Consider the following 22,542-nt stretch of genomic DNA (forward strand, 5'->3'; position numbering starts at 1 on the left):
GGGAAAGAGGGGATCCGACTCCCGGCGGGGATCCACGGGGTGCTACCGATCGACGGGCGGGCGAGTTCCGGGGGTGGGGGCCTATGTTTTCCGCGCAGGGTCCCTGTAGGGCTCCGCCATGTTGCATGGGGGGTGGTGCAGAGACGCCTACCCACGTGCATGCGCAGACCTGCGTCGGCCATGGTCGGGTACATATCGGCTTTTGGAGCTTCCTGAAGCGCTCCAGTGCCGTGCTGGCCCCCTTTGCGGCACAGGATCGCTGCTCCTAGTGGCCAGATGATGCCGTCGTGATACGCTCCGGTGTTTACAACGGCGTCAACACTTAGCCTCATTATTGGAGAACCCAGCCCCATATCAGGGCTGTTATGAAGTTTGTATAAAAAGTCTGTCCCTAACGGCTTTGAGAGGTGGATTGGAGAGTGGGTGGGAGAACAGGGAGTCAGGAATCCCAGAAAGGGACAAACTGGAGGGGAAACAGGGAGTCAGCAACCCCATTTCAGGAGACACTGGGGAGGTGCAGTGGGTAAAGGGGAACTGTTAGTTCATACTCACCTGTTAAGTTTCGGAAAGTACTGCAGAGCGAGTTTGCCGTCTTATTTCTCTGAGCAAAGGCCGCAGACAGGTTTTGGATCTTTCCCTCAAGGTTTGTCTGGTTCTGCATAGACTCTGACAAGGTCCTGTTCAACAGGTCGGCACGCTGGCGTTCAATGGCTTGATCATTTTGAAATGCATCTAACATCTGGTTCACTAGAAGAACTGAGAGATGGAGAAAGAATGAGAGACGAAAATGTGGGTAAAAAACTATGTTACAGTGAGGGGTGTGGGATATATCAGAGTGTTACAGTGAGGGGTGTGGGTATATCAGAGTGTTACAGTGAGGGGTGTGGGTGTATCAGAGTGTTACAGTGAGGGGTGTGGGTGTATCAGAGTGTTACAGTGAGGGGTGTGGGTATATCAGAGTGTTACAGTGAGGGGTGTGGCATATATCAGTTTTACAGTGAGGGTGTGGGTTATATCAGAATGTTACAGTGAGGGGTGTGGGATATATCAGAGTGTTACAGTGAGGGGTGTGGGATATATCAGAGTGTTACAGTGAGGGGTGTGGGGTATATCAGAGTGTTACAGTGAGGGGTGTGGGATATATCAGAGTGTTACAGTGAGGGGTGTGGTATATCCAAGTGTTACAGTGAGGGGTGTGGGATATATCAGAGTGTTACAGTGAGGGGTCAGGGTTATATCAGAATGTTACAGTGAGGGGTGTGGGTTATATCAGAATGTTACAGTGAGGGGTGTGGGTTATATCAGAGTGTTACAGTGAGGGGTCAGGGTTATATCAGAATGTTACAGTGAGGGGTGTGGGTTATATCAGAATGTTACAGTGAGGGGTGTGGGATATATCAGAGTGTTACAGTGAGGGGTGTGGGTGTATCAGAGTGTTACAGTGAGGGGTCAGGGTTATATCAGAATGTTACAGTGAGGGGTGTGGGTTATATCAGAGTGTTACAGTGAGGGGTGTGGGGTATATCAGTGTGTTACAGTGAGGGGTGTGGGATATATCAGAGTGCTACAGTGAGGGGTGTGGGATATATCAGAATGTTACAGTGAGGGGTGTGGGTATATCAGAGTGTTACAGTGAGGGGTGTGGATTATATCAGAATGTTACAGTGAGGGGTGTGGGTTATATCAGAGTGTTACAGTGAGGGGTGTGGGTATATCAGAGTGTTACAGTGAGGGCTGTAGCGTATATGGGCGGCACAGTAGCACAGTACGATCAGCAGCACCATCTGAAGCTGCAGACTGGCTGTGTGACTTGTCGGAATTTCTCCAACTGGAGAAAATCAAATTCACCATCCGGGGCTCGGAATGGGGCTTCCACAAGGTTTGGAGGCCATTCACCAACTTGTTCCAGGACCAGTTGGTAGTCAACAGCCAACAGACCAAGGGGAGGGGGAGGGAGGGAGGTGGAGGGAACAAGGGGACACAGAAACCAACCACAGGGGCTGTTTAGCTCACAGGGCTAATCGCTGGCTTTGAAAGCAGACCAAGGCAAGCCAGCAGCACGGTTCGATTCCCGTAACAGCCTCCCCGAACAGGTGCCGGAATGTGGCGACTAGGGGCTTTTCACAGTAACTTCATTTGAAGCCTACTCATGACAATAAGCGATTTTCATTTCAGTCTTTGGGGGAGGGGGTGGGGCAGCAGAACCCCCTACCCTCAGACCAAATAGTTGTAAATACAGCCAACTCAATAACAACTTACCACAATGTAACTTATGTATCACTGTGCTACCCCACTATGTACAGAAGAGATGAACCAGCGAATAAAGAGAACACTCCCGATAGCAAGAAAGGGAGGGGGTCTCCGTGAAGTGGGGGAGTTGGGGTTGGAGGCTCATTCAACTGCTGGGCATTTGTAGATTGTAAATTATAACTGATGTGTACAGATTTCTTTATCTTAATTTATGTTGCGTATAAAAAGAAAAAACTCACATAAAAACATTTTCACAAACACGTTTATCTCCACAATCAGCTTCTGAGAGACAATTATGAATTTTAGAAAACAAATCTGTCCTTAACGGCTTTGAGAGGTGGAATGGGGGGTGGGGGAGAACAGCAAGCCAGGAATCCCAGAAATGAATAAATTGGGGGAGGTGCAGTGGGGAAAGAGGAATGGTTAGCTCATACTCACCTGATACATTTCGGAAGGTATTGCAGAGCGAGTTTGCCGTATCATTGGCCTGAGCAAAGGCCGCAGACAAGTTCTGGAGGATTCCCCCCAGGTTTGTCTGGTTCCGCACAGACTCGGGCAAGAGCCTGTTCAACAGGTCGGCACACTGGCGTTCACTGGCTTGATCATTTTGAGATGCATCTGACTTCTGGTTCAATAGAAGAACTGGGAGGTAAAGAAAGAATGTAAAAAGTGTGTGTTACAGTGAGGGGTGTGGGATATATCAGAGTGTTACAGTGATGGGTGTGGGATATATCAGAGAGTTACAATGAGTGGTGTGGGATACATCAGAGAGTTACAATGAGTGGTGTGGGATATATCAGAGAGTTACATTGAGGGGTGTGGGTTATATCAGAATATTACAGTTGTAATGGATATCACGTTCACCGCAGAATTCGGATTAAAAATAAGGCATTAATACAAACAGCATTCTAAATTCAAGATGGAATAAAACCACTCCAGCTAAAAGTCAGGTAGAGGTTCCCACCTGATGGGAGAGACTCCAAGCTGTTTCCAAGGGCTCATTAATATCAAACAATTAGAGGCTCTTCTTTGACAGACCACTAAATTTTTGAGACAAACTCCCCATACCTTAAAGTATTCAAAATATGGGAACAGATATACAAACATACAAATCCTTTTTAAACTATACCTTTGAGCACTTACGATAACACCTTCACAAAAGAGTCTGTTTTGATATCTGGAGAGAGTGACAACCCTGAAAAGAGACAGGCACCAAACGGTCCCTCCCTTGCCAATATATCTTAGAACCCTGGACAATTACACAGACACTACAACCATTAAAAGATCTATCAGTGATCGTGCATCCAATTAGCCATTTGGCTATAGGTAATTAACCAGCAATAAATGCCAAGGTAACAACTGCCTTCCTGAACCGATAAGCAAGTTTTATGTATATAAGGAGAGGGGATTTTAGCAGAAGTATCTCTCTCTGATCCTGCCTCCGCTTTTAGGGCAAGAGTCAGTTCTGTTCTCAGAAGCTTGAATCGTCGGACAAAACCTGTTGTAAGTATGGTTTTGCAATAACTTCTTAGAAATGTACTAAGGAACTGATAGAGATACTTTAAGGATTTTTCCATGTTTAGATATCTCATTCGATTGAGAGAAGTTAGTATGTTAGTAGATAACTAGAAGGACTGTTTAGTCCACTTATACTTTAACTCTGCAATTCAGTATGTATCTATTGGTTGTGTTTTCACAATAAAGATACTTTAATTAAAATCATATTGTGTGAAAATTAATCTCGAGGTTGATCTCCTAGAAGCTCATTTAGGAAGCCTAAGTAGGCAATAGGACCCATGACCTCAAGGGCTATCGATTTAGTTATGAGTGACGAATCTGAACTCTCCCTATAGAAAGTAACTGAGATCCTGTTTAACTGTCTGAGACCTGGAAAAGCATTCTCCCTTCGTGAGATCTATTCTGAGTCTTGGCAGGAAAACAAGTTTCTCTCTTTTGATAGGTTAACCTAGGGCATAGGTTAGTAATAGAGTATTATCAGGTCCGGAATAACCTAAATCCACAACACAGTGAGGGGTGTGGGATATATAAGAGAGTTCAATGAGGGGTGTGGGATATATCAGTGAGTTACAATGAGGGGCGTGGGATACATCAGAGTGTTACAGTGAGGGATGTGGGATATATCAGAGAGTTACAGTGATGGGTGTGGGATATGTCAGAGAGTTACACTGAGGGGTGTGGGATATATTAGAGAGTTACAGTGAGGGGTGTGGGATATATCAGAGAGTTACAGTGAGGGGTGTGGGATATATCAGTGTTACAGTGAGGGCTGTGGGGTATATCAGAGAGTTACAGTGAGGGGTGTGGGATATGTCAGAGAGTTACAATGAGGGGTGTGGGATATATTAGAGAGTTACAATGGGGGTATGGGATATATCAGTGTTACAGTGAGGGCTGTGGCATATTTCAGTGTTACAATGAGGGGTGTGGGATATATCAGAGTGTTACAGTGGAGGGTGTGGGATATGTAAGCGTGTTTTAGTGAGGGATGTGCAATATATCAGAGTGTTACATTGAAAGTTTTGGGTGTATCAGTTTGACAGTGAGCGGGTATACCAGAGAGTTCCAGTGAAGGGTGTGGGATATATCAGTGAATCAGTTTGGTGTGTGAGATGAAACTGAGTGTTGCAGTGAGGGGTGAGGTATATATCAAAATGTGAAAGTGAGGGGTTTGGGAGATATTAGAGTGTTACAATGAGGGATTTGGGATATATCAGCGTCTAACAGTGAAGGCTGTGGCAAAAATCAGAGAGTTACAATGAGGGTTGTGTTGTATATCAGAGTGTTTTAGTGGGCGGTGTGGGGTCTATCAGAGTGTTTTAGTGGGCGGTGTGGGGTCTATCAGAGTGTTTTAGTGGGCGGTGTGGGGTCTATCAGAGTGTTTTAGTGGGCGGTGTGGGGTCTATCAGAGTGTTTTAGTGGGCGGTGTGGGGTCTATCAGAGTGTTTTAGTGGGCAGTGTGGGGTCTATCAGAGTGTTTTAGTGGGCGGTGTGGGGTCTATCAGAGTGTTTTAGTGGGCGGTGTGGGGTCTATCAGAGTGTTTTAGTGGGCGGTGTGGGGTCTATCAGAGTGTTTTAGTGGGTGGTGTGGGATCTATCAGAGTGTTTTAGTGGGCGGTGTGGGGTCTATCAGAGTGTTTTAGTGGGCGGTGTGGGGTCTATCAGAGTGTTTTAGTGGGCGGTGTGGGGTCTATCAGAGTGTTTTAGTGGGCGGTGTGGGGTCTATCAGAGTGTTTTAGTGGGCGGTGTGGGATCTATCAGAGTGTTTTAGTGGGCGGTGTGGGGTCTATCAGAGTGTTTTAGTGGGCGGTGTGGGGTCTATCAGAGTGTTTTAGTGGGCGGTGTGGGGTCTATCAGAGTGTTTTAGTGGGCGGTGTGGGGTCTATCAGAGTGTTTTAGTGGGTGGTGTGGGATCTATCAGAGTGTTTTAGTGGGCGGTGTGGGGTCTATCAGAGTGTTTTAGTGGGCGGTGTGGGGTCTATCAGAGTGTTTTAGTGGGCGGTGTGGGGTCTATCAGAGTGTTTTAGTGGGCGGTGTGGGGTCTATCAGAGTGTTTTAGTGGGCGGTGTGGGGTCTATCAGAGTGTTTTAGTGGGCGGTGTGGGGTCTATCAGAGTGTTTTAGTGGGCGGTGTGGGGTCTATCAGAGTGTTTTAGTGGGCGGTGTGGGGTCTATCAGAGTGTTTTAGTGGGCGGTGTGGGGTCTATCAGAGTGTTTTTAGTGGGCGGTGTGGGGTCTATCAGAGTGTTTTAGTGGGCGGTGTGGGGTCTATCAGAGTGTTTTAGTGGGCGGTGTGGGGTCTATCAGAGTGTTTTAGTGGGCGGTGTGGGGTCTATCAGAGTGTTTTAGTGGGCGGTGTGGGGTCTATCAGAGTGTTTTAGTGGGCGGTGTGGGGTCTATCAGAGTGTTTTAGTGGGCGGTGTGGGGTCTATCAGAGTGTTTTAGTGGGCGGTGTGGCGTCTATCAGAGTGTTTTAGTGGGCGGTGTGGGGTCTATCAGAGTGACACAGTGAGTGTTTGGGATATAATAGAATGTTACGCTGATGGGTGTGGGATGTATTGGAGTGTTCCAGTGAGGTTTATGGCATATATCAGAGTGTTACTGTGAGGGGTGAGGATATATCAGAATGCCACAGGAATAGATGTGGGATATATCAGAGTGTTACAAGAGGGTTGTGTGATACATCTCAGTGTTGGAGTGAGGGATATCCCAGTGTGTTACAGTGAGGGGTGTGGGATATGTCAGTGCGTTATAGTGAGGGGTGTGAGATATATCAGAGAGTTAGTGAGGGAAGTGGGATATATCAGAGAGTTACAGTGAGGGAAGTGAGATATATCAGAGTGTCACAGTGAGGAGTGTGGGGTACATCAGAGTGCTGCTGGCAGGGTGTGTATACATCAGAGAGCTACAGTAAGGGGCATGTGATACATCAGAGTGTTTCAGTAAGGGGTGTGGGATATATCAGAGTACTCCAGTGAGGGGTGTGAGATATATCCTAGTGTTACAGTGAGGGGTATGGGATATATCAGTGTGTTACAGTGAGGGAAGTGGGATATATCAGAGAGTTGCAGTGAGGGCTGTGGGGTATATCAGAGTTACCGTGAGGGAAGTGGGATATATCACATCGCCAGAGTCCCAGGTTTGATTCCCAGGTTGGGACACTGTCTGTGTGGAGTCTGCACGTTCTCCCCATGTCTACCTATGTTTCCTCCGGGTGCTCCGGTTTTCTTTCACAAGTCCCAAAAGACGAGCTGTTAGGTAATTTGGACATTCTGAATTCTCCCTCAGTGTGCCCGAAAAAAGAAAAATAGAGTGGTGACTAGGGGCTTTACAAAGTAACTTCATTGCAGTGTTAATGTAAGCCTACTTGTGTCAATAAAGATTATTATTGTATCAGAGAGTTACAGTGAGGGGTGTGGGATATATCAGAGTGTTACAGTGAGGGGTGTGGGATATGTCAATGTATTACCGTGAGAGGTGTTAGTTAGATATATCAGAGAGTTAGTGAGGGAAGCGGGATATTTCAGAGAATTGCAATGAGGGGAGTGGGCTATATCAGCATGTTACAGTTAAGGGTGTGGGATATATCAGAGTGGGCAGTACGGTAGCATAAGTGGATAGCACTGTGGCTTCACAGCGCCAGGGTCCCAGGTCCGATTCCCCGCTGGGCCACTGTCTGTGCGGAGTCAGCACGTTCTCCCCGTGTCTGCGTGGGTTTCCTCCGGGTGCTCTGGGTTCCTCCCACTGTCCAAAAGATGTGCAGGTTAGGTGGATTGACCATGATAAAAGTGCCCTTAGTGACCAAAAAAGGTTGGGAGGGGTTATTGGGTTACGGGGATAGGGTGGAAGTGAGGGCTTAAATGGGTCGGTGCAGACGCAATGGGCCAAATGGCCTCCTTCTGCACTGTATGTTCTATGTACTCTATGTATGTCCTGTTAAAGTGAGGGGTGTGGGGTATATCAGAGAGTTACAGTGAGGGGTGTGGGATATAACAGAGAGTTACAGTGAGGGGTGTGGGATATAACAGAGAGTTACAGTGAGGGGTGTGGGATATAACAGAGAGTTACAGTGAGGGGTGTGGGATATAACAGAGAGTTACAGTGAGGGGTGTGGGATATATCAGAGAGTTACAGTGAGGGGTGTGGGATATGTCAGAGAGTTACAGTGAGGGGTGTGGGATATAACAGAGAGTTACAGTGAGGGGTGTGGGATATAACAGAGAGTTACAGTCAGGGGTGTGGGATATAACAGAGAGTTACAGTGAGGGGTGTGGGATATATAGTGTTACTGTGAGAGGTGTGGTAGAAAGTAGAATGTTACAGTGGGGGGGGGGGGGGGATACCTCAGAGTTTTACAGTGAGGGATGTAGGATAAATGAGTGTTACAGTGAGAAGTGTGGGATATGTCATAATGTTGCAGGGAGGGTATAGGATATATCAGAATGTTGTTGTGAGGACTGTGTGATATAAGAGTGTTACACTGAGGTGTGTGGGACTTACCAGAATTTGACATTGAGGGTGTGGGTATATCAGAGTGTTATTGTAAGGAATGTGTGATATAAGAGCATTTCAGTGAGGTGTGTGGGATTTATCAGTTTTAGAGTGAAGTGCATGAGACATACCAGAATTTAACATTGAGGGTGTGGGTATATCAGAGTGTTATTGTAAGGAATGTGCGATATAAGAGCATTTCAGTGAGGTGTGTGGGATTTATCAGTGTTACAGTGAGGTGTGTGGGGTATATCAGAATGTTATTGTTAGGGGTGTGTGATATATCAGAGTGTTACAGTGAGGGATTTGGGATATATCAGAGTGTTACAGTGAGAGGTGTGGAATATATCAGAGTGTTACAGTGAGGGGTGTGGGATATATCAGAGTGTTACAGTGAGGTGCGTGGGGTATATCAGAATGTTACAGTGATGTGTGTGGGGTATATCAGAATGTTATTGTTAGGGGTGTGTGATATATCAGAGTGTTACAGTGAGGGATTTGGGATATATCAGAGTGTTACAGTGAGAGGTGTGGAATATATCAGAGTGTTACAGTGAGGCGTGTGGGATATATCAGAGTGTTACAGTGAGGGGTGTGGGATATATCAGAGTGTTACAGTGAGGGGTGTGGGATATATCAGAGTGTTACAGTGAGGGGTGGGGGATATATCAGAGTGTTACAGTGAGGGCTGTGGGGTGTATTAGAGTGTTACAGTGAGGGGTGTGGGATATATAAGAGAGTTACAGTGAAGGCTGTGATAGATATTAGAATGTTACAGTGAGGGGGTGGGATACCTCAGAATTTTACACCGAGGCATGTAGAATAAATAAGTGCTACAGTGCAGGGTGCGGGATATATAATAATGGAGGGAGGGTGCAGGATATATCAGGGTGTTATTGTGAGGAGTGTATGATATAAGAGTGTTAGTGAGGTGTGTGGGATTTATCAGCATTTGACATTGAGGGTGTGGGTATATCAGAGTGTTACAGTGAGGGTGTGGGTATATCAGATTGTTACAGTGAGGGTGTGGGTATATCAGACTGTTACAGTGAGGGGTGTGGGTATATCAGATTGTTATAGTGAGGGTGTGGGTATATCAGAGTGTTACAGTGAGGGGGTGGGTATATCAGACTGTTACAGTGACGGTGTGGGTATATCAGAGTGTTACAGTGAGGGTGTGGGTATATCAGAGTGTTACAGTGAGGGTGTGGGTATATCAGAGTGTTATTACGAGTGTGCGATATGAGATTGTTTCGCTGAGGTTAGCGGGATTTATCAGTGTTACAGTGAGGTGCGTGGGGTATATCAGAATGTTACAGTGAGGGGTGTGGGATACCTCAGAGTTTTCCTGTGAGGGATGTAGGATAAATGAGTTTTACATTGAGTGCTGTGGATTAGATCAGAGTGTCCGGTGTGGGATATATCAGAGTTTCACAGTGAATGATGTACGATATAAGAGTGTTACAGTGATGTGTGTGGGGTATATCAGAATTATACATTCAGGGTGTGGGTATATCAGAGTGTTATTGTGAGGAGTGTATGATATAAGAGCATCACAGTGAGGTATGTGGGATTTATCAGTGTTACAGTGAAGTGCCAGAATATATCAGAATTTTACAGTGAGGGTGTGGGTTGTATCAGAATGTTACCGTGATGGGTGTGGACATATCCAAATTTTACAGTGAGGGGTGTGGGGTATATGAGAATGTTACTGTAAGGGGTGTGCGGTGAATTAGAGTTTTACAGTGAGGTGTATGAGGTATATTAGAGTGTTACTGTGAGGGCTGTGGCATATATCAGGGGCGGGAATCTCCGACCTCCGCCGGGTCGGAGAATCGCCGGGGGCCGCCGTCAATCCTGACCCTCCGTGTCCCGAGTTCTCCGCCACCCGAGGTTCGGTGGGGGCGGGAATCACGTTGCGCCGGTCGGCGGGCCCCCCCGGCGATTCTCCGGCCTGCGATGGGCGGAAGTCCCGATGCTGTCAAGCCTTTCCCGCCGGCGTGGATCAAACCATCTACCTTACCGACAGGGAGCAGGCGGCGCGAGCGGGCTTCGGGGTCCTGGGGGGGCGCGGGGCAATCTGGCCCTGGGGGGTGCCCCCACAGTGGCCTGGCCCGCGATCGGGGCCCACCGATCGGCCGGCGGGCCTGTGCCGTGGGGGAACTCTTTTCCTTCCGCCTTCGCCATAGTCTTCACCATGGTGGAGGCGGAAGTGACCCCCTCCCCTGCGCATGCGCGGGGATGACGTCGGCAGCCGTTGACGCTCCGGCGCATGCGCGGACGTCCGCCGGCCGGTAAAGTCCCTTCGGCCCCGGCTGGCGTGACGCCAAAGGCTGTTCCCGCCAGCCGGTGGAGCGCCAACCACTCCGGCACGGTCCTAGCCCCTCAGTGTTGGGCTTGGCACCGAAAGGTACGGAGTCATCTGCACCTTTGGGGCGGCCCGACGCCGGAGTGGTTCACGCCACTCCATCACGCCAGGACCCCCCGCCCCGCCAGTTAGGGGAGAATCCCGGCCCAGAGTGTTACAATGAGGAGTGTGGTGTATATCAGAGTGTTCTAGTGAGAGGTGTGGCATATATCAAAGTATTACCCTGAGGGGTGTGGAGTATATCAGAGTATTACGATTAGGTGTGTGGAGTATATCAGAGTTTTTCAGGCTGATGTTTTTCTATTTACCATATACGATGAGTCCTATAATAATTACGAAAAGGGAGATTAAGGCAATGAGGGCGACCAGGCCAAGATGTGTCGAAGTTCCTGAGCATCTTCCTCCAGCTGTCTCATGTCTGCTTTGATCTGAAATAGAGAAGTTGAGAATGTTGGGAACCTTGTATAACTTGACGGAACAATGTTGACATTTCTACATCCGTTCAAGAGATGAACAACAACCACAACACCCAGAGTCACAGAATAATACATTGCAGAAGAGGACCTTCGGCCCATCGAGTCTGCACCAATGCATGAGAGACAGCTGACCTGCCTACCTGTCCTATTTGCCAACACTTCTTGAATTTTTTTTGAATATTTTTATTCAAGTCTTTTTACATATATCCAGAAAATATCAGAAGAACAACCCATCAACCTGAACAAACCACAAATCCCCAACCTCCCCTGATACCAACACCCCACAACATCCCGTGCTCCTAATTTTTACCCCTTTATCCCCACCCAAACCCCCGCTACCCCTGACCCCTCAATCCTCCTTGAAGAAATCAATGAACGGTTTCCACCTGCGGGTGAAGCCCTCTACTGACCCCCACAGAGTGAACCTGACCTTCTCCAGCCTCGGAAACTATGCCAGGCCGTTTACCACACTCCCTCCTTCGGTGGCTCCGAATCCCGGCAACACAACAAATTCTTCTCCGGGAAATCAGGGAGGCAGAGACCAATACACCGGTCTCTCCCCCCCACACCCCCGACTCCACAAATATCGCCATCTCTGCAACCAGGGCCACCCCACACCCAGAACTTCGGACATAACATCCGAGAATCCCTGCCAGAACCCCTGGGTACGCACAGAACATGTGGATGTGCTTTGCGGGCTCCTCGCCACGCACCGCCCACACCTATCCTCTCCGCAAAGAACCTGCTCATCCTCACCATCGTTATGTGGAGCCGATGCACCAATTTAAACTGGATGAGGCTTAACCTAGTACACAACAAGGACACCTGGCCCACACCGCCCCTCCCCCCCCCCTCCCACAGCTCCTCCTCCAACTTGCACTTCATCTCCTCCACCGGAGCGCCCTCGTTCCTTGTATATATCCAACACCATCCCCTCCCCTATTTCGTCCTCAAGAGAGCAACTTATCCTGCAACACCGGAGGCGGCAATCAAGGAAGGATGGCCCCTCTCTGTTCACAAAATCCATCAGGTTCCTAAAACCATTTCCCTTGGGAAACACATACAATTCCTCGATGTGTGTCCGGCAGTAGACGTACAGAAAGAAAGGCCGACTGCCAGCCAGTACGGGTTCTTATACTCCGCCTCACAGGCGGAGCTACCTACCTCCGCCCGTAAACCGAATTGGTCCACCATTCGGTCCATCTCCCGTTGGAAGACCGAGACCCCATTTGTGACACCGAATGGAACCCTTAAAAAGTGGTAGAGTTGCCCATCCGCTTCGAACGCGGTGTACTTTCGGTCACTCACTCGGATGGGGAGCTGGTGGTAGGCGGACTTAAGGTCCACCGTGGAAAAAATCTTGTACTGCGCGATCCCGTTAACCAGGTCAGAGATACGGGGGAAGAGGATACATGTCCAGCTGTGTAAACCTGTTGATGGTCTGACTGTAGTCTATGACCATCTGATTTTTCTCCCCGGTCTTAACCACCAGCACTTGTGCTCGCCAGGGACTGTTGCTGGCCTAGATAACCCCTCCTTTGGACCTCAAACCCGATGAAGGTCCGGTCCTGAGCACTGTACCGTCGGCTCCTGGTGGCGAAGGATTTGCAATCCGGGGTGAGGTTTGCAAACAAGGACGGTGGGGGGGTCGACCTTGAGGGACGCGAGGCAGCAGACAGTAAGGGGGGGGGGCATAAGGCCGCCGAATTTGAATGTTAAGCTCTGGAGGTTGCACTGGACATCTAACCCCAGGAGTGCTGCCATACAGAGGCGGGGGAGGACGAAGAGCTTATAATTTTTAAACACCCTCCCCTGAACCGTGAGGTCTGCTACGCAGCACCCTGTGATCTGGACCGAGCGCGAACCGGAGGCCAATCAGCAGGGAGGCACATGACTTCCTCAGCCAATCGGCAGAAAGGCACATGACTTGCCTGGGCCAATGGGCAGCGAGTCTTCTGCACCAATAGCAGTTCTAGGGTACCGTAATGTCCCGAGTCATACTACCACACAATGTAGGCAACATTTTGGGCTGGAGGATATGTCGCTGTGGTTGCCAATTTGTGACAACCATAGGTTTGTGCTGGCAGGCTGGATGTGAGGTTCCAGGGGTGGTGGCAGGTGCGGATGGAGTATTTCTGAGACTTGTTTATAGGGGGCAAATTCACGGGGCTGGAAGAGTTGGAGGAATTGTATGAGTTTCCCAAGGGAAATGATGCATTAAAGCCTGTCGTTTGGAACTCCTTCTTGTCTCGTGTCCAATTGATGGTGCATCAATTTAATGCACAAGTTTTGTTGAAATGGAACTTTACATCAAGCCAGAATGCCTCCGAATCAGCCCGCACGCCACAAATGCGACAGCAACGTTTAAACACTGGCTGGCGTGTTTTAACAGCTACTTCAATACAGCAGAAAACCGCCCGACGAGGGAACAAAAACTACACATCCTCCACTCGTGCGTGGGCACCGCCATCGACTCTCTCATAGAGGATGAACCAGACTATGACGCAGCTATGGACCTGCTGAAGGGACATTTCATCCGGCCGGTGAACCAGGCCTATGCACGGCACCTCCTGGCTACGAGACAGCAATTCCCCGGTGAGTCCCTAGATGAATTCTACCGGGCCATCACCGGGCCCTCCTTGTTCTGGGGAGAAATTGCGCCTGCCCGCAAGTCTCTGCGGCTGAGCATACCGAACTTTTGATCAGAGACGCTTTCGTTGCGGGTATGCGATCGTCCCAAATACGCCAGGGACTGCTGGAAAAAGACACTTTAAGCCTCGCCGAGGCACGGACCCTCGCATCCTCCCCTAGACGTCGCTGACCGCAACGCCCGCGCGCATGCTCCCAACCATGCGGCGGCCCCCTGGGCAGTGTGGAACGCGACCCCCTCACCTCCATAGACTCGGACGCCCCCCAGGCCTGCGCCGCGGGGCGCCCCGATAAACCCACGGGACCCAGCTGTTACTTTTGCGGCCAGTCCAAGCACCCCCGCCCGGGCTGCCCGCCCATACAGCAACCAGCAAAATCTGCGGCAAGAAGGGCCACTTTGCGGCCGTCTGTCAATCAGAGTCGGTCGCTGCCGTCCCGAGCAGCGACCACAGGTCCCACCCCCGTGCTCCTCTAGGGCCCCGTGCGGCCCGCGGACCTCACAGCCCCCACACCCCACCGCCACGAGTGATCCCTAGATGCCGCCATGTTGGGCCCCCGACGCCACGTGCGATCCCCGGGCACCGCCGTTTGGATCCCTGATGCCATGTGCGATCCCCGGACGCCACCATTTGGGGCCCCCGACTCCACGTGCGACCCCCGGGCGCCGCCATCTTGTTCACCCCCCACCACGTGCGGCCGGCGGGCACCGCCATCTTGGATCGGCACGGACGACCCCGCAAGTGACCACTCGCTGCTGGATGACGACTCTGAGTTCCTGCCATGACCCGCCTCAGTGACATTGGACCAGTCATGGCCCCGCATGCTGTCCACGGAAACCACGAAGATCCTCCTCAACGACCATGAGACAAGCTGCCTGCTGGACTCCGGGAGCACAGAGAGTTTTGTCCACCCCAACACGGTAAGACGCTGCGCGCTCCCCGTCCACCCGGTGAAACAAAGAATCGCTCTGGCCTCCGGTTCGCACTCGGTCCAGATCACAGGGTGCTGCATAGCAGACCTCACGGTTCAGGGGAGGGTGTTTAAAAATTATAAGCTCTTCGTCCTCCCCCGCCTCTGTATGGCAGCACTCCTGGGGTTAGATTTCCAGTGCAACCTCCAGAGCTTAACATTCAAATTCGGCGGCCTTATGCCCCCCCCCCATTACTGTCTGCTACCTCGCGTCCCTCAAGGTCGACCCCCCCACCGTCCTTGTTTGCAAACCTCACCCCGGATTGCAAATCCTTCGCCACCAGGAGCCGACGGTACAGTGCTCAGGACCGGACCTTCATCGGGTTTGAGGTCCAAAGGAGGGGTTATCTAGGCCAGCAACAGTCCCTGGCGAGCACAAGTGCTGGTGGTTAAGACCGGGGAGAAAAATCAGATGGTCATAGACTACAGTCAGACCATCAACAGGATTACGCAGCTGGACACGTATCCTCTTCCCCCGTATCTCTGACCTGGTTAACAGGATCGCGCAGTACAAGATTTTTTCCACGGTGGACCTTAAGTCCGCCTACCACCAGCTCCCCATCCGAGTGAGTGACCGAAAGTACACCGCGTTCGAAGCGGATGGGCAACTCTACCACTTTTTAAGGGTTCCATTCGGTGTCACAAATGGGGTCTCGGTCTTCCAACGGGAGATGGACCGAATGGTGGACCAATTCGGTTTCCGGGCAACCTTCCCGTATCTCGACAACGTCACCATCCGCGGCCACGACCAGCAGGACCACGACACCAACCTCCGCAAATTCCTCCGTACCGCAAAACTCCTTAATCTCACTTACAATAAGGATAAGTGCCTGTTTAGCACCGACCGTTTAGCCATCCTCGGCTACGTAGTGCGTAACGGAGTTATAGGCCCAGACCCCGAACGCATGTGCCCCCTAATGGAACTCCCCCCTCCCCAACTCCCTCAAAGCCCTCAAGCGCTGTCAGGGCTTCTTTTCCTATTATGCCCAGTGGGTCCCGAACTACGCTGACAAAGCCCGCCCCCTCATCCAGTCCACAACGTTTCCCCTGTCGATGGAGGCCCGCCAGGCCTTTAGCCGCATCAAAGCAGATATTGCAAAGGCCATGATGCATGCTATTGACGAGTCCCTCCCCTTCTAAGTCGAGGGCGACGCGTCTGATGTAGCTCTGGCGGCCACCCTGAACCAAGAGGCCAGACCCGAGGCCTTCTTCTCCTTGACCCTCCACGCTTCCGAACTCCGCCACTCCTCGGTGGAAAAAGAGGCACAGGCCATAGTCGAAGCTGTGCGATACTGGAGGCACTATCTGGCCGGCAGGAGGTTTACCCTCCTCACAGACCAACGGTCAGTGGCCTTTATGTTTGATAATGCACAGAGGGGCAAGATCAAGAACGACAATATCTTGCGGTGGCGGATCGAGTTGTCCACGTACAACTACAACATCTTGTATCGTCCTCGGAAGCTAAACGAGCCTCCCGATGCCCTGTCCCGCGGCACCTGTGCCAATGCACAAGTGGACCGCCTCCTCATCCTCCACGGGGACCTCTGCCACCCGGTGGTCACCCGTTTTTTTTACTTCATTAAGACCCGCAACCTGCCCTACTCCATTGAGGATGTCAGGACTGTGACCAGGGAATGCCACATCTGCACGGAGTGCAAGCCGCACTTCTACCGCCCCAAACAAGCGCACCTTATTAAGGCTTCCCGCCCCTTTGGACGCCTCAGCATGGACTTCAAAGGTCCCCTCCCCTCTAACAACTGGAACACATATTTCCTAAATGTGATTGACGAGTACTCCCGCTTCCCTTTCGCCATCCCCTGCCCTGACATGACCACGACAACCACCATTAAAGCCCTCCACACCATTTTCTCCATGTTCGGTTACCCCACATAAATCCATAGGCATCCCCTCCAGCTTCCCACTGACCATCACATACCTAACCCTCCGGATCAGCCGCAATGCTCCCCACTTCAAAAGCCACCTTCTTCTTTACCAACACCACCACCCCCTTGTGTTCATGTCCAGCCCCGAGTGGAACACCTCCCCATCCATCCCTCCCTCAGCCTCGTCTGATCCCCCAGCTTCAGGTGTGTCTCCTGCAAAAACACAATGTCCGACTTCAGACTCCTCAGATGTGTGAAACACACGTGACCTTTTAACCAGCCCATTCCGCCCACTCACATTCCCCATGACCAGCCTGGTCAGAAGGCTCCCCACCCCCCTCACCTGCTGATTAACCATATCCCTTTTTAAGTCAGCCCCTCCAGGCCTGCCCTCGGATGTCCGCTGCCATCTCTCCCTTCCCAACTGCGCCACTTCAATCACACCCATGTCAGCAATTTCGGCCCTTCCCCACCACCACCACCATCAAACAAAAAAACAACCCCATCCGCCCCCTCCATGCCTTCCTTCTGGCAACTCCACCCCGCCCCCAGCTTCACTGCCGTTAACTAGCTCACCCAGCTAGCATGGTGCCCCCACCCCTGTCCTTCCCCTCACACCTCTGGTCTGCCACCCCCCCGCCCCCCCTCCCCAACAAACAAACAAAGAGAAACAAAAGGCACCATCACCGCTCCCCCATTGAAACCCACCCCAGACTGCCTAACCCATGTTCCCCACACTGAACACGAAGCTCCTCTCCAAAGTTCACTGTCCTCCCACTCCTCCCTGTCCATCGTCCCTCATAAAGACCATCGCTTCCTCCGGTGAGTCAAAATAAAACTCCTGTTTTTGGTGTGTCACCCACAAGCGGGCAGGGTACAAAACCCCAAACATCACCCCCTTCCTACAGAGGGTAGTCTTTATCTGGTTAAATCCGGCCCTCCGTTTCGCCAGCTCTGAGCCCAGAACCTGGTAGACCCGCAGCTCACTCCCTTCCTGAGCGCATTTTCTGGTCTGCCTCGCCGACATCAGAACTTTATCTTTGTACAAAAATGGATGCAGCCTCGCCATTATCTCCCTCGGCAGCCCCCCACCTGCGGCCTCCTCTTCAGCGCCTTGTGAGCCTGAATCATCTCGAGGGACCAGTCAAAGGCCCCATCCCCCATCAATATCTCCAGCATGTTCACTATGTACTTGGCGGCCTCCGCTCCTTCGACGCCCTCAGGCATCTCGACCATCCTCAGATTCTGCCTCCTGGAGTGGTCCTCAAGGTCCTCCAACTTCTCTCAGCTTTTTCTCGCTGCTCAACACCATCTCCAACTCCGTCTCCAGCGAGGCCAGCCGCTCCTCATGTTCCCCCATTGGGTTCTCCACCTTCTGGATCTCCAGGCCTGCAGCCTCCTGCCTCTGCTCCACTCTCTCAATCGCCGCCCACATTGGCCAAATCCTCCAATGTCTCTTTCATCTGCTGCTGGAATTTATTATTCAAAAACTCCACCAGCTGCTCCATCGACCTCAGGGTGGATGTGATGTCAGTACAGCTCCCCAGAAAGAAGGAGATGAGGGACAGCATTCTCCGTTGCCCCGCTGAAATTGGGGAAACGTGATTGGGTGGAGAATAGGTTCCAGACGCCAAATTACGGCCGGGATTCTCCAATGGGGCTATGTCCCCACACCTGCCAGAAAAAGGGTGCGAATCGCTCCAATTTTCAAAAAGTCCGGAGTGATTCTCTGATTTGAAGAGGGCCAACAGGGTCCCGGTGTGCGTCGCGCAGCTCCAGCTGCCGATATGGAACCTGCACTTCCGGCCGCAGGTCCGCGCATGTGCGTTGCGGCCAGCGACAGGTCCTCGCATGCGCGCGATGGCCGCTTCCACGCTGGGCCCGTGCAACATGTCGGAGCCACACAGCGGGCCGGCGTGGAAGAAAATAGGCCCCCCCCCCGGATTGCACCCGCCTATCGGTAGCCCCTGGGGCGGTATCCAGTCCTGGACAGCCATTAATGCGACCTATAGCTCTGGGTCACTGTCCGTGTGGAGTTTGCACATTCTCCCCGTGTTTGCGTGGGTTTCGCCCCCACAACCCAAAAATGTGTAATCTCGGTGGATAGGCCACGCTAAATTGCCCCTTAATTGGAAAAAATTAATTGGGTACTCTAGATTTTTTTTTTAAATTACTGCGGCCTGTAAGGCAGCTATCTTGCTGCGCATTCACTGACCACCCATCTTGGCCTCTGGTCTGCCAGTGACACCAGCCCTACGGGTGCCCCCAGCCCCCAACCCATCCTCCACCACACTGCTACCCCCCCCCCCCCAACCCTGTCGCTAACCGCCGGTGGCCCTCCCAGGGAAACACCACAGTAGCCCCAATGGGAGTGCAGTCGGGTGCCGCGGAGCATACCCCCAGCAAGAGCACTCCCAGCCAATGGTACCCTTTTGATCAGCGACATGCGCCAAGGCCAGAGGTCCTTGTGCCAGCCATCAATGAGGCCAGTGGTGCGGGAATGGGGGGGTATATGGGGCAAGGGTCTGCAGTGCCAACTGGGGCCATCATGTAGCCCGGTGGACCTGGTTGGGCACAGGGGGTATGTATCTTGCAAACATGTTGGCCTTTCACCCCCTGCAGACAATGGATATTGGAATACAACCGGCAATGGTGGCCTTCCTGCTGGTCGCTGCAGCCCTGGGGGATGCCCTGGGGCTGTACGAGCTCAAGCTGCTTGAGGAGGAGGAATCTGCAGCAGCGAAGCCTGCAGCAGTGGAGCGTGCCACAGTGGAACAGGTGATAGCCGCCCAGGATGGAGAGCTAGCCGTCCAACTGCCCGAGGAGAAGGTGGTGCCAAGGAGGCGCCACCATTGATGGGATGCCCCGGGTCCAGGGTTGATCGATGCGATGTATATCCCCCTACGGGCACCTGCAGACGACAGGCCTCTCTACACCAACTGAAAGGGGTACCATTTGATGAACATACAACTGATATGTGACCATCAGCTGCGCATCATTCACCTCTGCGCCTGATGACCAGGCAGCGTGCACGATGTGACATTATTATAAATGTAAAGAACTGTAAGGGTTAATATTATGTCCAAATCAAACAATAGAGGGAGCTAGATGTAGAACTATCTAAGACATCGATACCAAGTAAGCTCTGAGGGTGAGAGGTTGAGGAAAAAGCGAGAGAACAGACGGTAGGAAAGACAGTGTGAGTGAGAGCAGATCATAGTTATTGTATTCGTGCAGAGATTAGTAATGGATGAGTGTAGATTGTATGTTTATTATCAACTGTTTGTTATACAAGAGTAAGTGTTGAATCCAATTAAGTAATGTAATTAAATGTATAGATTTGTTCAATAAAAAAGCTATTTGTGATCTTTGTGAACACCATGCCAACCATTCTAGAATTAGCAACACAAAGAAAACTATACACAGCGCCTCCATCTTGGACACAAAATGCTTCCTGACATGTTTGAGGTGCGTCCCCAGTTGGGGGTTTGGTTCCTGGGTGACAGGGGCTATCCGCTGCAGTTGTGGTTAATGATACCTATCCGGAGACCACAGACCAACGCGAAGACCCTCTACAATGATGCCCATACAGCGACCAGGTCCTTGATCGAGCGGTGCTTTGGCCTCCTGAAGATGCGGTTCAGGTGCCTGGAGGGGCTCTCCAGGATGAGGGTCGCCCGCATCGTGGCGGCCTGCTGCATGCTCCATAACATCGCGCAGGTCTGGTCCATGGGATGGAGGATGATGACAACCCGCTCTGCAATGAGCTCTGGTGCTCTACATCGTCCAAAAACTTCTGACTCCTGCTCACGGTAGCACTTCCCACTGTCCACCTGGGTTATCCACCTAACCCGCACATCTTTGGACTGTGGGAGGAAACTGGAGCCGCCGGAGGAAACCCACGCACACACGGGGAGAACGTGCAGACTCCGCACAGACAGTGGCCCAAGCCGGGAATCGAACCTGGGACCCTCAAGCTGTGAAGCAATTGTGCTAACCACTATGCTGCCGTGCTGCCCATAAAAAATTGTCGGGATGCTTCCGACAATCACTCATCTAGTCCTTGCTGCTGTAACTGTCTCCACAATCGATAATACTGTCCATTCCAGAAGCCCGAGACCTGGCTGAACGGCAGCTGGTTCCTGGGGTCGGTCTGGGGTTGGTCTGGGGTTGGTCTGCCCTCCAACCGTCCGCCCCCTCAGGGGTTCCTGCCTCCACCTGTACCGGAGCAGCTGTGTGGTGAGCACCAGATAGTGTCCCAGGAGCCTCTTCATTAAAGTGCAAACCCGAGGTGAGTGTCTCTGGGATGGTGGAAGGTGTTGGAGACAGCTGTGATGAGAAATCACTGTCATCCTCTGAACCAAGCTGCGGGGTGTTCTGACGGCTGGTGTCTGAGCTGCTCTCGTCGCTGCTCAGCTCACTGTGGGGGACTCCAGCTGTGGCACTGGCTGGGGGGCGGGGCAGGCCAGATGGACCCGTCCCACCACCAGCAGGTCCTGTAAGACAGAAGATGACATGTATGATTTGACCGTGACCTGGGGGTGTGGTGCGGGTGGGCGTGTAGGGTGAGGGTGGTGTGGGGATGAGGGTGGGGGTGAGAGGGGTGTTGGTGGGGTTTGACACATGTTCATGGGGAACCGTAACTAAGTGGTTCTCACTACCTTGCCCATGGCTGAACTCCTACTTGGCGACCTCCCTTCCCTCTGGGCAGCTGACTATGTCCAGGGCTCTCTCTCTGCCATAATGAGGAACTGCAGGTCCCCCTCCTGCCTTCTCCCACTCCTGATGGTTATGAACCGCCTTCCCTTTTGGGTGGGGGGGTGGGTGCGGGAACAGAAAACGACCGTTCCAGACAGTCCAGTGCATGCAGCCTAAGGCTGGGTAGCTGATGGCCTCAGTGGCCAGGGCACCCATGCATGGCAGAATGAGTGCCGGCATGTGGTGCAGCATGGGGATTCTGCCGCCCTCCAGGTGGCGGTGTAGTGTGGGATGGGGGTTGGTGCTAGGGGCACAGTGCTGCCTCCTGATGAGATCATGTAATTTTATACGGCACTGCTGGCCAGTCCGCATGACAATGCTCTCGGCCCTGACCGTCTCTGCCACCTGTGCCCAGGCACGGCAAATAGAGGTGGCTTGGCAGCCTCCTTCCCGGGCCTGGGTACAGGGTCATCCTGCTTGTGACATTATGTGAATCATTTTGCCTCACAATGCCAGTTTACTTCAACGATACCGGCAAACAATTCTAAAACACTGTTCCATCGATATAAAAAGGTAAAGAGTATACAAAATGAAGGATATAAAGAAAAAATGTAAACTTCAAATAATGATTCCTCTACGTTTACTCTGCAGGATAACTTCATGTAGAAATGATAACCAGAGTTAATGCACAGGACACTGATGATAGAACAATATTTCAATCCTCCAAATTGACTAACACTTAATATTAATGGGTCTGATGTTCCATTCAAGCTTGATACGGGTGCACATACAAATTTAATCATGGAGACAGATTTAAAACAATTGAACAAGATTCCAAGAATTAAAAACTCAAACTGTAGGTTGAAAGACTACAATGGGAACGCAATAGTGACCAAAAGTTCCTGCTGCCTCACGGTTCAGAATAGTGATATCTGTATGGTACTGGAATTTGAAATTGTGGATGATACAAAGCCAGCACTAATTGGGGTAGATGTGTGCATAAAATTAAATTTGGTCCAATGAAATCAGACTGCCAACAGCTCAGCATGAAGCTGAGGGCAAAGAACTAGTTGTCGCAGATTCATTGTCAAGAGCTACGAGTTACAATGATGAGAAGGCATCGGAAGTAATACTCAATGTGAAAGCACATGCCACATTTGCCACAGACATGTTACCTGTATCTGATGCAAAGCTAAGTTTAACACAGGATGAAATTGAAAGAGATTCAATACTTCAAGGGT

General features: G+C 51.2%; 1 protein-coding gene across 1 annotated transcript in view; it reads right to left on the reverse strand.

Annotated features, from left to right (window-relative positions):
* The window catches only part of LOC119951031 (asialoglycoprotein receptor 1-like), a 125,214-nt gene that overhangs the window by 44,523 nt on the left and 58,149 nt on the right, over positions 1-22,542 (reverse strand). The window contains exons 6-8 of the mRNA XM_038774065.1: positions 10,935-11,054; positions 2,689-2,892; positions 553-756 (exon numbers count right to left, since the gene is read on the reverse strand). Coding sequence (XP_038629993.1) covers positions 553-756; positions 2,689-2,892; positions 10,935-11,054 — 528 coding nt within the window. The remainder of the gene's footprint in view (positions 1-552; positions 757-2,688; positions 2,893-10,934; positions 11,055-22,542) is intronic.

Source organism: Scyliorhinus canicula, chromosome 16, assembly GCF_902713615.1.
Source record: "Scyliorhinus canicula chromosome 16, sScyCan1.1, whole genome shotgun sequence".
In the NCBI taxonomy this organism is placed as follows: Eukaryota; Metazoa; Chordata; class Chondrichthyes; order Carcharhiniformes; family Scyliorhinidae; genus Scyliorhinus; species Scyliorhinus canicula.